General features: G+C 36.0%; 1 protein-coding gene and 1 long non-coding RNA gene across 2 annotated transcripts in view; one reads left to right on the top strand and one right to left on the bottom strand.

The window, feature by feature from the left end:
• The window catches only part of L(1)g0289 (plexin domain containing lethal (1) G0289), a 45,332-nt gene extending 29,673 nt beyond the window's left edge, over nt 1-15,659 (top strand). The window contains exons 2-8 of the mRNA XM_072019153.1: nt 10,329-10,813; nt 11,221-11,562; nt 11,990-12,182; nt 12,262-12,471; nt 12,558-12,956; nt 13,041-13,177; nt 13,262-15,659. Of these exons, the coding sequence (XP_071875254.1) occupies nt 10,329-10,813; nt 11,221-11,562; nt 11,990-12,182; nt 12,262-12,471; nt 12,558-12,956; nt 13,041-13,177; nt 13,262-13,330 (1,835 nt within the window). The 3' untranslated portion in view covers nt 13,331-15,659. The remainder of the gene's footprint in view (nt 1-10,328; nt 10,814-11,220; nt 11,563-11,989; nt 12,183-12,261; nt 12,472-12,557; nt 12,957-13,040; nt 13,178-13,261) is intronic.
• LOC139995502 (uncharacterized) lies at nt 3,547-4,796 on the bottom strand. Its single transcript, XR_011801983.1, has 2 exons — nt 3,928-4,796; nt 3,547-3,652 (listed from the first exon to the last, which is right to left on the bottom strand). It is a non-coding gene; the product is annotated as an uncharacterized lncRNA (long non-coding RNA).
• Nucleotides 15,660-16,194: the final 535 nt, after the last annotated feature.

The raw sequence follows: 16,194 nt of genomic DNA, 5'->3' as shown, positions 1-16,194 counted from the left end.
AGATTATGGCAAAAAGAAAAGTACTGGTCGGCCGTCATCGTTATCCAATCGTGATAAGCGAACAATTTTGCGTGTAACTTTCAACTCGCAGTTAACAACAAAGCAAATAATAGAGAAATGTAGTTTAGTGCCAGTATTTCAAGTGTTCGTCGAGTTCTACTATCCTGCAAAAATATCAAGAGACTAAAATTGAAAAAGAAGCCTTCGTTAACAACGAAACATAAAGTAGAACGTTCACGCTTTGCAAAAGAAAGAATGCATTGGAAAAAGAAATGGAGAAGGGCACTATTTTCAGACGAGAAAGATTCAACTTGGATGGTCTTGATGAGTTCCAATATTATTTTCATGACATAAGAAAAGAGACAATATCAGCAATTCGACGACAAATGGGAGGAGGCAGTGTGATGGTTTGGGCCGACATCGGTTATTTCGGCAAGACAAGTATCAAATTCATCGCTGGGAAAATGAATAGTGTCCAATACATAAATTTAATCAAAGAAGAAATAAATAATCACGCAGAACGCATTTCTAAACCTGATTACATCTTTTAACAAGATAATGCATCTGTACACACATCAAGATTGGTCTAATCATATTTCAATGAAAATAATATATTTATTTTGCCGTGGCTTGCACGTACCCCAGACCTTAATATTATTGAAAATTGCTGGACAGAACTTGTTCACGGCGTATACGCGAATGGAAAGCAGTATCAAGACGAACAAGAATTAAAAAATGCAATTGTACGCAAATGGGATACGTTAAGTCAAAATTATATCCAGAAACTATATAAATCGGTACCAAATAGTACAATAGAAGTAATAGAAGATAAAGGGGGATGTACCCATTATTAAATAAGTATATATGTTTGATAAGTAATTATTGTTAGTTACAATTTAAGTTGATTATTATTTTCTTATTGTACATGTGCTATAATTTCGTTCTTAAAATAAAACAATTTTTTTTTTTGTTACACACTAAACCTCATAATATTTTTAATTATTTTCAACGGACCGAATATTCTGAGCTTATAATGTTTTGATATTATACGTTACAGACGAAAAATTTTGCACGCGTCATTGAGAAATTAAAGATAGCACACCTGAGCTATCTATTTGACGAGAAGTGTACATATCTCCCTTCACGCTACTTCTTTCGAATTCTTATCTTTTGGATGCAATTCAAAATTCTGTATTTATTGCGGCTATTTTCCGCGGTCCGTGATGTTTTCCACTCTCCTCTATAACTCTTCTCTATTAACACGATGAGAAAAACGTATCGATTAATTCGCTTTTATCGCTGAATCACTTCGTGCCATTGACAAAATCGAATGTCCATAAAAAGTGTCCGTAAATCTGTGATTTCACCGTATACACCGATAAGTAAACGAATAATTGAATCAACGATTCGAAAGATTCGATGTCAAATTAACGCCTAATTGGTACGCATATCTAGCCGTAAGGATCCATAAACCATAAATCGAATTTGCTACAATAGTTTTCAACCTGTCCCAGTAGTTGTCAAGTTTCTATTTACTAGTAAAAGAAAAAAGAGGGACAGATTTAGTCATTTTGTATACTCTTTGGAAAACACTATTTTAATTGTCTTCGACCCTAAATCCCGCCATAAACTGACCGCCACAGTGGAGGGGATTTTCGTCCCTTATATAAGGGAAGTCCGAATTCTGGAAAATCAGAAACATCCAATCGCTACAAGAAGCAACTAGAAAACCACCATAGCAAAAAAACTAACATTGCAACTTCGTGACAAAACTTCTCAGTGTTTGTCAAGAAAGACTTCCGAGTGTGTGATAAGGACTTCCCTGTGCAATAACTCGATATACCGAGCAGAACACACAAGAAATCAGTGTGCTCCAGAAAAATATGGAACAACAAGCAGCCACCACACGATTCGTGAATATGGTCCGTGTCTTCGTATCAGAAACGGAGTCGCTTACTACCGTTTGGGTCCGCCTGGAAGGATGGCCGAGAATGACCAGGAGACTCACATGGATAATGCAAATGCGGCCCTTGGCCTATAGGCCGAACGTCAACGATTTGACCGAGGGTATGCTTGTCGCCGTGCCAGTACAAATGAATGATTATCGCTTTTTTGAAAGGGCTCGTCTCCTAGAACGAACCAAAACGGGTTTCAACGTTATGTTGATCGATTGGGGAATGAAACAACACCACGAAATCGATACGATTAGAACATTACCATCCAAGTTTGTAAAACCGGCACCATGGGTAATAAAAATTAACCTGCGAGGCGTGCAGACGCCCGATCAATCTGAGGAATCATTGAACCCTGAATTGGCAATGATAACCATGCGATCACGACGAGGATGTCTACTCGATGTTCATCATACGCCAGAAGGAACAACCGCGAGGCTGCTGCTGGACTGCGCGCCGGGACAACTTCCGGTAGATATAGGAGCGCATTGGTTGGAGTTAGGATACGTCATTCCTAAAGAAATTGCTCAATAAAAAAGAGATTGTTACTTTTTCTGGATAAAAACACCACTATGGTATTTTATCTGGATTAATATTGTTATATAGAATATATATAGTAATGTATAATATGTAGAATATATGTGGCAATGTATAATATGTAGAATATATGTGGCAATGTATAATATGTAGAATATATATAATATTACTAATAGATATGTATGTTATGTACATTATTGCATAGTTGATAAATAATCGCCACATTTCCATAAAAAGGAGATTCTTATTTTCCCTGCGGTGAAACAATCAATGTTTTATCTAAATAAATCATTGGTATTATTATTTTATATTGTCTATATTTGTTTGTTTTTATCCTTCAGAATCCTCGATTTGATCGAAATCCTGTTTGGCACCTTTTCAATACTAACAAAAAGCATAAAAACTTTAATCTTGTAATCGATGCCTTATTTTTCCTCGTCTTTCATACGACGAGTTTTGTAATATTAGATTTAAGATATCTTTCAAACTAATCATTTTTCGACTCAACTACCTTTACACTCTTCTGTAGAGAATCAAAAACTTCGTCGAATAGCGTATAATTAGAAAGACAAAGACCTTCACCTTCAAATCTCGGAGGTGCATCCACCTAAATAAAATATGCGACCATCACAAGATGTCCCTCTCGACAGTAGGACAAATTTTATCTAAAAGAAGAAGAAGATTCCAAGTTCGGGGAAATTAAATTAATTACGAAAATTTAGGGATAGCAATCTTATTTTTCCCTGAAAATTTTAGCCCTGAAAATTTTAGCTATCTTTCGATTTCCATTAGATTCAGCTAAAATCAAACAGACGATGATCACCTATTATACACGATATAGTACCACGCCAAAATAATTTGCTTATAATTCTTAATGAACATTGATTGTAAAATTCTACCAAATAAAAAAAAAAAATCTTTCGGTTTTGAACTACGTATACTGTGTACTATGCAAACTATGTGCAAGCGATAGAAAGAATGTTTTCAGATGTAATGGAATTGTAGAGGATTGGTAACGAGAACTTGCTGTTGCAACCCGTAAAGTATATTTGAAATAATTAAACAAATATAAATAAATAAGTAATGTCGTGAAACGCTCGTACCAACGTATTCGCTAGACAGTGTATAATCGCTCGCAGATAAGTCATAGATGCTGTTAGATACTGGGTATATATTGAACTTTTTTCGGTTGCGTCCGTTTATTTATACTGGTCGGAGGAAAGTCGAAAAATTCAAATTTATCTTTGTTCGACGTGCGGCGACATTGTTTTGCCCGGAGTTTATTTATTATTACATTATGTGTATCCTAACGATATCGATACTCCGAGGCGAAACAACAACGCGATCTAAATTATCCTCTACTCATGTGCCGCTACACAGACAAAAATTGCTTCCTTCAGTATCAGAAAAATGTTACGAACAAAAGATAATTTAACACCATATAGAAAAGAAGAAATTTACTGTACTGTAATTAGATTTGCAGCAAACCTGCAAAGTTAGCGACTGTACAGTTAAGGTGTATCTACAAGTAATTGTATAGAATGCAAGTCCTCACTGCGAAGAGTGGCCTTGGCGACATATGTCAAGATCAAGTTCATCGATGGTGACTCTTCTCTTACGAATAATTAGCCAACTTTCGTATCTATACGCGCAGCGTGCCGTGAGCTCGCGAGCAGTCCAGGAGAGAGTGTAACAAATTACTACCTTCGACTTGCCTTTACTTCGAAGACAACATCGCGTCAGCGTCTAAGCGTAGCCATACGAGAAAAGTGATTTAAAATCCTCCAAATTTGTCTAATCTCCATTACGTATACGTCTTATACGTAGCATATATTTACTTATGTATGTAATAACGTAAATCCTTAGGATAAATCAGACGTTCGATTCTGGAAAATGGAGGATCGATTTTCTATGTCCTGAATTACCGTTCTTCTCTCGTGATCTATTCTATTCAGCAAATGACTGCCGGTAAAACAAAAGGAAAATGTCGATTTCCGGCAATTCTATAGAATTTGCACCTTCCCTTCTTATGTTGACGATTTCGTTAATTTATCGTTAATTAATCTTCATGAGGATCTGCATTACTCGAATGGAAAAAATTCCCATCAGATTTACCATTAACATTGTCCACTTCGTATATTGAGTTTGAGATTCTTTCCAGAGTTCTGAAAGGCCCTTTCTGAATTTCATCCAACTCATTTCAATTTGTTTCCACTATGAACAAAGACCATTTCACCAATTTTGAATTCATGCCTTCTTCTCTCTGTTTTTTCCTAAATTAATCCTATTTTCGATTATTCCATTAGAGTATCGATCTCAATAACTTGTTCATGTATCAAATGATTAGGTGAGAATCCAGTGATACTGTATCTGGTGTTATTATACTCATTCGCACATTCATCTGCGACTTTTAACTTTTTAAATTTTAACCATTTTCTTTTTTTTTTTTTTATTTTTCGAGCAATTCTCAAATTCTCATTTTTTATTAGCTTGAACCTTTTTAAGGTATCCAACCCTAGCATAAGGTCGTATGTGAACTTATCCTTGCGTACCACAAAAACATCCATTATTTCTTCTGTTTTATTTATCTTCGTTCGGGCTTTCGTCGTTGCCACTGATAGTTTTTTTTTTTTTTTTTTTGTTAATAAAACGCATTAGCTCCAGTGTTATAAACACCTTCATCTTTCTGATCATTCTCTCTAACTTGGAGTTTTATGAGCGGTTCGTACCTTTTCGAACCTTTCAGTTGTTTTCATTCTCATTCTGCATAATGCCCAGAGAAATTTAGTGATTTGCAAGTACCGTAAGGTTGTTTCCCAAATAATGGATTTGAATTTCTGTCAAGGCGTACCTTCATCTCCTGCATTTCTTTTCCTTTCATCTGAACTTCGTTATTGAACTTCTTTTGTGACAAGTATATTCATACTGTCCCAAAATTCGGATCAAATCATCTGAGTGTATCGTTTCTCTATCGATTCTATCCTGAACGTGAATAGGTAATCCGATAACAATCAAATTAATTCTTGTATTTTCAATAGTCTTCCTCTCTACTTCCAATATTAACCGTTCTTTTTTTATAGCATAATCAACGAACTAACTTGAAATATATTTGAAATTATAGGCGTATAGTGATGAAAAATAACCTTTATTGCTGAAAACTTTAAGAAACGAAGTCCTCCAATCTTCCCAGTTATATTCTTTGCTTTTCAACAGATTTGTTTGATACCATTCTAGTTCTGTTTTCTCCAAACACATCTTCAAGCACTTGATTTTCTTCTCACCATTTTGAATCTTGAATTTTTCACACTCTGTTTCATATTCTAATATCCAATCTGTGGCTTTTGCAGTTCCATCAAATTACTTTAAAGCGAAGTTCGTTCTTCCTCTTTCACGATTACCTCGTTTTTGAAGAATTTCCAAAAGTCTTTCCATGTGAAAACTAGACCTACTTTCAGTCTTTATTTTCCTTTTGGAGATAATTTCCGATTCTTCTAAGTAAGCATTTTTCAATACAAAGTTTAAGTCTGTATCGATCTACCTTGATCAGATTTTTTAGGCGTTCTTAACAATTGATGAACCGAATAATCGAGGCTGATAACTTTGTACTGGCACATGAGTTAGAAAACAATTCAAATAATGTTGTTTTGCCTCGGACTATCAAGATCGTTAGGACACGCGTAATGTAAAAATAAATAAACTCCGAGCAAAGCAATTTCGTCGCTACGTGGAACAGTCGAACAACGACGAATTTGTATTTTCCGACTCTCCCCCGACCGGTATAAATAAGCGGACGCGATTGCAAGGAAATGAATTACAGTCAGTCGTCGATCAGTTATCAACGAATTATCAGTGATCTAATTAACGAGTCATTAGCGATCCCATTGTACTACTTATACACTGTCTTAACGAATCGGTTGGTACGAGCGCCTTCGCGAACATTATCTGTATACTAATTTATCATGTTAAATATATTCGACGGTTTCAACAACGCACAATCTCGTTCATTAAACTTCACCGACCAACTATCCTCTACACATAAACCTCTACAAATTGGTAACCCCGATGTGAGTTGAACACTACTAAACAACCTCTACAACTTCTTAATTGATATTCCAGTGGAAAGTATAAGCCAATTCATTTTCTGGTTTTCTTATAAATTCTACACGTCCAATTCCTTCACCTTTTGTGTTTTCGTTACTGGTGATACAGAGGACAACCTTCAACGTCATGGCGTAAAGAACATCGATTTATGATAATGTAAACCTTTAGGATAAATCAGACGATCGATTCTGGAAAGTTCTGAATTATTCTTTTTCTCTCGTGATTTATTCTATTCCTAATGACCAAATGGCCAAATGACTGCCGTTAGAACGAAAGAAATCTGAAAATGTCGGCTGGCGACTAGTTTAAATTCTGTAGAATTTACATATATATATATTTATAATGGCTTTTATACGTACACGAGGACAAAATCAAAGTTTTGTTACGCTTAACAAGTAGCAATACAAGCAGAGATTTTGAACTCGTTTCCACTCACTCATATCGTCGTTATTCACTTCGTTGCTTTTTTCAGTCTTGGAGTTTTCGCTGCCCTCGTTAATTAATCCTTTCGTTCCACGTTTCCATGATTATTTAAACTGTTTATAATTAAGGTTACAATTAAAGTCTGATTAATCGTATAATCGAGATATCCAACTCCGTTAAAAATTCCAGGAACGCTCTTAGGAAATACTTGTTGCCTCTAGCGCGTAACGAAAGAATATGAAGAGTCGACACAGTCGACGGTGTTGGAACGAATAGGGCGTTCCGTTTTTATTTACTATAAATGTTTTTATATCTAACGATTGGATGGCATGACATTGGTAAAATCCAGAGAACGAAGTGAACAAAATACTGAGAATAATTTTACCTACTTTTTATCACGTTTCGTTCGTACAATCGGAGTTGTTCGAATAATAGAGGTCCAGGTAAGTAGAAACAGATGAAGCAACGTATTGATCTTGCTTATCCTTCACTGCGCGATACAAACGACGTTTATGAAATACAGTCGAATGGAACAGAGGATCTTCGGTCGTGCAGCACGAATATTTATATAATTCGCTATAGCGAAGATTTATTATGATAATAAAAATGTCCGAAGAATGTTCCAGGTGTTTCGAAACATGAATACATTATGTTTCGAACTACAAGCCAAGGTCGTATCGAATGATTTATTTACGTAAATATTTGGAAAACCCAGAAACCTTCGAACAATATTCGAGCATTCCAGGCTCTCGAGATTCTCTTCGATCTTGTAAATTCCCTCGCTCTCGTAATTAAATCTCGTAATTAAAAGTAAACGAATCTAAGCTTCACGAGATTAGAACTCTTGTATCTATCTTAGAATCAAAGATCTCTTCGAGTCTTCACTCTACGTAATACTTTTAGATTCGAGTTCTAAGGCATTTCGTATACGATGCATACGATGCTCGTTTGACCTAGAAAAATGTCTCGTAACAAATAGCGCTACATATTTTTAGAATCGTCCTACGCAAATAAAATTTGTGTAACGTATATCGCGCAACCTATCTATCGTTTAACGCGCGTTACACGTACCGTTAGTTTACACGGTTGAGGCGTTCGTTCGCTGAGAAATTGGCAACTCGAAATGCTACATCCAATGATCAGCCATCGTCGTTCAGTCGACGTTAATTGAATTTGAAATTTCTGTTCGATCGACCGGTTCAAGGTCTTCCCCGTGCTTCCTCGAGTTGTCGAACTTTCCTAAATATGCGCATATGTATCTTAGGATCAATCCGGGCGATTCGATCGAGGACTGTCGACGTCCTCGTTCCAAACGAGAATCGCGAGACCGTGCGTCAGGCAAATGTATTTTCGTCGAAAAGTATGCTCCACAATACGCGGACGAATAAAGGCTAACGACACTCGAATAAATTGGCGTCTCTTTAAAGTCCGTAGGGAGACGACTAACGATTGGCAGTTGAACGTTTAGTCGAGCTAGCTTTCAGAGCATGAAAATTTATACTGACGTCAAGCTTCGTGCATTCTCGACTAATAATGTCGGATCGTCAATTTATTGCTCTATCCGGCGATAGTTTGTCACGAGCAGCTAACATCCTGTTCTTCGACGTTCGTTTCGTTGCTTCTATTTTTTTCCCCTCCTTTAAGAGCGATAATTACGCGCACGTGAAAATATTAGTCTACCTTCGTTTCCGTAATCGAACACGTTACACGATTGCAATTACAGCTATTTCTACAAAGCGATAGATCTTGGAATTTCTAGGATTTAAACCAGCGCTGCAGGAATCGGAGCAACTTTCGCTTCTTGGTCGATACCATCTTTCTTTTGAATGTAACTGTGGAAAAAAAACGCGTTGCTTGTGGAACGTACTGTGGAATGTACGTTCCATAAGCGCAGTATATAAGATACGCAAAGTCAAGTTTCATTAAACGTTGTAATATCCAACAGATGGAAACGAAGTCTCAGCTAGATCCTAATTGCTCACTTGCGTCGACAGAAGCATAGATTTTTCGTAAATACGCGCGAGCTGCTATGGACTGTTTCATTCGATGTCATTCCGTGCATTGTCGCGCGTCTTAAATTTTCTACGAACTTGTGAAAATCCACGGTGATAAACACCGATGATAACCGTTACGAAGAAACGTTCTCCTCAGCCGTGACAACTTTAAGCGACTGTTACGAGCGAAACGAAGTGGAGAATAGCTTAGCGAGCTAGAGCAACGCGCGGGTCATTTAATGGAGAAACGTTGGAATCGATGCTTGAAATTTATACCGACCTGGGCCACGATCTGAACGTTCAATGTAGGCCGGTGTGCAAAATGACCGGACGACCCCACTGACGAACCAAGTATGCAATCCATAAATTGATTCGATTCGTCGAGACACGCTGCGTCGCGTCACCGTCCCAATGAAAATCCCTGACAAATAGTTGCTCACGCGTATCCTGTCCGTGAATCGAACTGTGCATCGATAATAACAACCCGTAACTTGCGACTAATTTAATTTCGGTCTTCGCTCTTTTATGGTCCGCGTCGTTCCAATTATATCGACGGACGCTGTTTCGCTTTAACCAGTTAACCGCGTTTGATGAGTATACGCGTCAAAGAAAAAATTTATTTCGGTACGTCGACGCGTATATTCGTTGTCGCTTGTATTTATTTATTTACGCACTCCACGAGCTAACTCCATGAGAGAGATTTCTAAATCTAAAATCCGCAATTAACTGGTTAAGCGTCCAATCGTTCTCGTGAGTCACGTTTTCTGCTCTTTCAAGGAGAGGCAGTTTTGAAATTCGATGAATCAAAGAATTGCCCTTTCGTTTGGTTTTCAGACTATTACGGATACGTCTTCTTTCTTTCCCTTAAAAATTTTCTAAATGCTGTTCGTTATAACGTTAAAATATCACGTGTCCAATGGGTGGGACACTTTACATAGAATAATTCGATCGATTCGACGTGACTGCCATCAGATTTGACTCTCGCCAATAAAAAATACCTTCTGCTTGCATTTCGAGACATCGATGGTGCGTTTGATAACGCCGATGCGGATATTCTCTTGCAACGATTGGCAACGATTAGACGTCCCACTGATGAATAACTTGAATTAAATTCTTAACTTTCCAGCGATCGGTCAAGTTAACTGAGACTTGCCTCTACCCTACTGGTTGAAATTGTTCTATATCAGGAATTATTTCTTAATCAGAAAGTAGGCGGAGCCCTTTTTCTTTCTTTTTCTTTTTCGTTTCCGTCACAGAGTGTTCAACGAAAATCGATTCTCGCTGATTGAAACTCACCTCGTTTCCGTTGGAATATTTCCAGGTCGGTACCATTATGAATTGGGACGTTCGGGAGGACAGTCGTTGCATGATTTTGGACCATTCGAATTGGCTTACGTGTCCGACGAAGATGCGGTCGACGATGGAGAAGCGTTAACAAGGTACCGTCGAGAAGCGGATGAGAAGCCAGACCCTGCGACCGAACGAATCTCACGGGGGCAACAATTGCAACAGCAACAGTCGCAGCAACAGGTCGCGTCGCAGCAATCACAATCGCAGCCACAGCCACAAACGCAGCAACAACAACCGCAGACGGTTGTGAATGCGTCGAATGTACCAACGAACGATGGATACGACTATCTGACGGATTATCCGACAGAATCGACGGTTCCCACGTCATCTCCGTCGTCGACAACAGTTTCCTCAGGCGAACAGGGAGTTGTGACGCCTATCCTTAGATTGGACAAACCGGAGACTTCAACGCCGATAGTATCAATCTACGGAAAGAATTCTTCCACCAAAGAACCGGTAAGATTCGATTCTTGTCTATTATGTTCAAGATTCGGATTAGCGCTGTAACGAGACACGGCTGTTGCGATTATGTCGACAAAATCTGAAACGACCCTGCACGTGTATACGGGGTGTTCGGCTGAAGGTGTCAGAAAATTTAAGAGGTTATTCTTGAGATCGAAATAAAACGAAAATCAAGAATAAAAAAATTGCGCTTTCGGCTTTGTTTCTTAGTTATTGGTAATTAAAAGTCGGCTAGGGTACCCCTACGTGTAGGCAACCCTCCTTACACGAGTGAAAGGGGGTCAGCCTATATGTAGAGGCATGTAAAATAATATTTTATTTTTATATTATATATTATATATATGTTCGAATTAAGAAGCATTCACGTACAACTAAAAATTAATTCTGTTCCCTTTGAGCAGGTTCCATCCGCAATTCCAGGAGGTAAAGCTAACTCTATGAATGTAACGGCCGATGCTAAGAAAAATTCGACGAAGGGCGCAGAGTCTGTGCCGGAATCAACGGACAATAAAGATGATTCCGATGGCAGTATCGGAGACATATCAATCAGCAGGTTTTCGGACTTATCCAACAAAACTTTGTCCCAGCACAATATCACGAAAATGGAGTATGACACGCATCAATATTACAACAGCACGTTTATCATCGATGAAGCTGTAGGGAAAAAATTCTGGGTGGATATAAATAATCATCCAGATTTGAAAGTCAATTACTTACTTAGTCAAAGTCACCGTCGAGCTGCGGTATGTGTATTACAAGTGTTTGCCATTCTTCTCATTTATACTGCCTTCCTTAGTTAAAAATGTCCTATCTCTAGCATCTGTATGCAAAGAAAATCGTAAAACTTCAGTTTCAATGTAACAGATAGAATATTTTAACTGCAACTAGGAAAGGGTATCTGGAAGTTTAACAAATTATGAAGCTTGGTATGCAGAGTAGCCGCGACAAATGGAATGTGTAGAGTATATTTGAAGAGTAAAGTGTAAAAATCACCCGCTAAAGAAAATGTAGAATTTTCTTTTCCCTCGTGGATTGCACACAACTCTACTCTGATTGCGCGTAAAGCTTTATAATTTATTGAATTTCCAGGTTTCCTAACTTTCCTTACGAGAAAGTTAGTATAACGTATTCAAACGTAATTAAAAAGTTTCTTTTTGTTTCTTCCAACAGACAGTGAAATTGAAATTCGATTTCCCTTTCTACGGTCACAAAGTTCGTAACATCACCATCGCCACCGGAGGATTTTTATACACCGGGGAGTACGTTCACAGTTGGCTAGCCGCCACACAATATATCGCACCATTAATGGCAAATTTCGACACGCGACTATCTAATGACAGTTATGTGAAATATGTCGATAACGGTTGGTATTGAGCGTTAAAAGAGAGAATACACGTTTGCAAGTAGACATAGTGGTAAATAAATGGGAATGTTAATGGCAGGAACGGCGTTCACGGTTGTATGGGAAAAGGTGGTATTGCAAGACAAACCTGAGGCAGGGGCATTCACGTTTCAAGTGACTTTGCATCAGAACGGTGACATCGTGTTTGTTTACTCGATGATCCCTCTGATGGTAGAGCATATCGAAGATAAGGCGCATCCTGTTAAAATTGGATTAAGCGATGCTTATATCATGGACAGAATAGTGTTCTGTAAGTATTTGGTGTTATCTCGTATAGAGAAAATTTCATCGTAACAAGCAATAATCGAATCGACTATTTTTCTTTTTTCCTCGCAGTTGTTCGCAGAAAAACGATTTACGAATATCATCGCGTGAACTTTAATCGGCAGGACATTAAGAATTGGACAGTGATTTATCTACATGCACTGCCTACCTGTTTAGAAATGGATAATTGCAGAGACTGCTTGACAAAACTAAAAGGCTTCGACTGCAAATGGTGTTCAGAACTGAATCAATGTAGCACCGGAACATCTAGATCGCGACAAGATTGGCTGTTGAAAGGTTGCGATGTTCGAATGATAAAAACAATTGACAATTGCCCGTTACCAACTACGACATGCAAGGAACACCTCGACGAATATAATCACATTTTACGCATGCATTCGGAAGAGACTGTTACCGTTAGTGAAATGAATGCGAAGCAAGAGAAACCTGGAACGAGTCCTCTAGAGCGTTGTAAGATCTTTGTTTCTGCCACTAACGTACACTTTTGCAATCGTTCGTTCAGTCATAATGATATTTTACTTTTAATGTCTTTAGCTCGGGACAATATGAACATGGGAGTTTCAGGAATTATTGGAATTCTCCTTGTAATTGGTTTAGTCGTAGGTTTAGTCGCGTGGGCTGCATATGCTTACCGCAATCCTCATAGTACGTCCGGACAAATGTTAATTAGGGTAAGGATTAATAATATTTGTTATAGTAAAAATAAAAAGAGAGAGAAATGTTTTAAAGAAATATTTTTGATCTTCTTTGTACAGTATCGACCAAGCCAATGGAGTTGGCGAAGAGGAGAAGCACGTTACACAGCAGCAACGATTCACATGTAGAAATATGTAATCGAAACGCAATCAACAATTAGTACAGAACTATCGGACCAAACTTCCTATTAAATATACACCGTATTAAGTCTGCAAGTTTATGTACAGAATCGTTAGCCTGCAATGACGCACGTGTCGCTTTATTAATTGCCATATGTCAATATATGATACTTATTTGTTGATATTAACGTAAAGTAACGTGTTCGATTATTACCAATATATAAGGGATCGGAAATCGTAGTACAACCAGGCAAACGGTAATTCTACATGAAAAAATAAGAGAACAATTTGATATAACATTTTTTCATCCGAGACTTTGTTTACAAGAAAATTAAGCATATAATAAATTAATTAAAACAAAAGTAAATAATCCACAAGAATGTAAACTATATATAAAAATACGTAAAAAATGTAGAATAACATATTTTCATGAAATGCTTTGTTTTTTTGAGAAAAATAAATTTTAAAATGTATCAGACCGGTTCGTAACTGAACATTTTTATTTTCTTGAAAATGTGACCTTAAACGGAAAAATATTTCACATTTTTTACTTATTTTCACATGTATAATAACATCGTGTTGGTTGTTTACTCACTTACCCAAGTTTGAGTATACTTGGCAAATTTTCAAGCTCGGTTTTCTCAAAAATGAAATGTCATAAAAAAGCAAAATTTATTCCATATTTTCGAATTATCTTTTCATATAGAATCGCCCCATATCCGATTGTAGTACGATTTCCGACCCACCCTGTATTTATACTGAAACAAATATAATTGTGTTGAAAAAGGGAAAAGAACAAGTATTTCAAATTATTATAAACAAGTATTGCAAAATTATCTATTATTAAATTTACGACGCTAATTTCCGAAGAAATGGCAATTAAGCTACTAGTGACAAAGGTATAGAGGAAACTTTTAAAGTGACCTTCATTGTATCAGCGGGCGGAATAACGAAAGTTTATTGAGATTTTAAATTTTGTACAGTAATGTTAATGTTATAAAAACACATAAAAACAAGTTTATACTTACTGTTGCCCGTGAAAATATTGAATCGACCTTTTACAATGTATAATTTCTCTAATGTTTTCTTTCGAAGAAAGTCACGCTCCATCGCAATATTCGAAAGAAGAAACGTTTCTAGAGCAAATAATAAACAGTGAGAAACAAACGGACACTGGTATTATGAACGAAGACTACACGGAAACATTTTTTACATTTTCGTAGTCGAAGTAACCGTATTATCGAAAGACGGGCAAGAAATCCTTCCCCTGGATATTGAGCGTTTATGTGATTTTAGTATCATGTGGTATACTTTGTTATTGTTTAAGAGAGAGAGAAAAGAGAGAATTCGTTTTTTATCGTTATATAAATTTCAGTAATTGTTTATAAATATAAGTATGTATCTATATATTTATAAATTATATATTATAATACAGATATATATATTTATAAATATATATTTATATATATATGTATAATCTTTACGACGTGAAGAGCAATATTTTAATGAAAATCAGTTGAATGATCAAGTTCCGATCTAGCCTCTAGAAACTACAGTTCGGATGGTGTAAATTAATTAAATGGGAATTAAATTTTCAAACAAACTTTCAGCAATATTTAGAGAATTTTATGACGCAACAAATTGTATAATTTCATTTTGTGCTCGTCTTCTTCGTTTCTCCTTAGTACATTCCAGAATATTCAATTCCTAGGAATATAAAATATACTGAATGGAATAAATGATATATCCGTAAACTGTAGTTTCATCTTTTAAATTTTAAATACGCGTATATATATGTACATATCGTATGTTCAGATGTGTACATATATATTTTTATATATATACAAAATATATAAATATATTTTATATGAAAAGATTTTTAAACACACGAGCACCTTAACTTACGATTAGTAATAATACATGGAAAAAGAAGCAACAATGAAAAATTCATATATATCGGTAATACTAGATCATCAGTGTATATAGTAGCATATTAAAGCAATATAATTTTTATATGATTGTAAGTATAATTAATATCGAAAGGTGCCCTTAATCAACTTTTTGATAAATTTATTGGCAATGGAATATTATTAAGTATTTTCTTCTTGTCGAAGATTAACGTTTATGCAAATTTCTACTTTTTAACAACAGAGAAAGTGTTAGGAAGTACATTAATTTAAAAAGTAAATGATCTTTTTTTAAATGATATCTCTATATTATAAAATTAGCTTACGAAAATCACGATTAATTTTTCTCACATTATTGTATGTATATGATCTAACTGATAGTTTGTGATAATAAATATTATAATTATTACAATAAATATGTTTTAATTTTACATATTTTTTTATTAATACCAAAGAATTAATACTGTGAAAGATTTTGTGTGTGTATATGTATAATTTCATCTATAAGCATTTCTTTTTAAATTTTTCATTACTTGTTGCATTATTTTTTCATTTGCATATTAAATTCATTTTACGTATTTCAATGTGTTGTAATTCCTTCGTATGTATAATAAGCTTTTATATTATTTGATTTTACATTACATTTTATAACAATATTTAACCACTAAAATTCTAGTAATAGTAGAGAGGAAATAAGAGTACTCACGCTCGTAGTGCTAGTTGTTTCACAGTACAGGTGCTGCACCATGCGACCAAGTGTTGAAGTCAACTAAAGTTAGCACATACAAGAACCTATGTATTTAAGATTAATGTTAAGGATGTACCCTGTTTGGTTGCATACTAGTACAGACAAAAACCTAATTTTTTAAATTGGTTTTACTTCGATGTTCGCCCACGTTGACGATTATACAAAAAATACAAAAAAAAAAATCGGATAGAAAATTAGATATGAACTTTTCCGTAGAA

This window comes from Bombus fervidus, chromosome 16 (genome assembly GCF_041682495.2).
Source record: "Bombus fervidus isolate BK054 chromosome 16, iyBomFerv1, whole genome shotgun sequence".
Lineage (NCBI taxonomy): Eukaryota > Metazoa > Arthropoda > Insecta > Hymenoptera > Apidae > Bombus > Bombus fervidus.
This window is presented reverse-complemented; position numbering and strand designations above follow the sequence as displayed.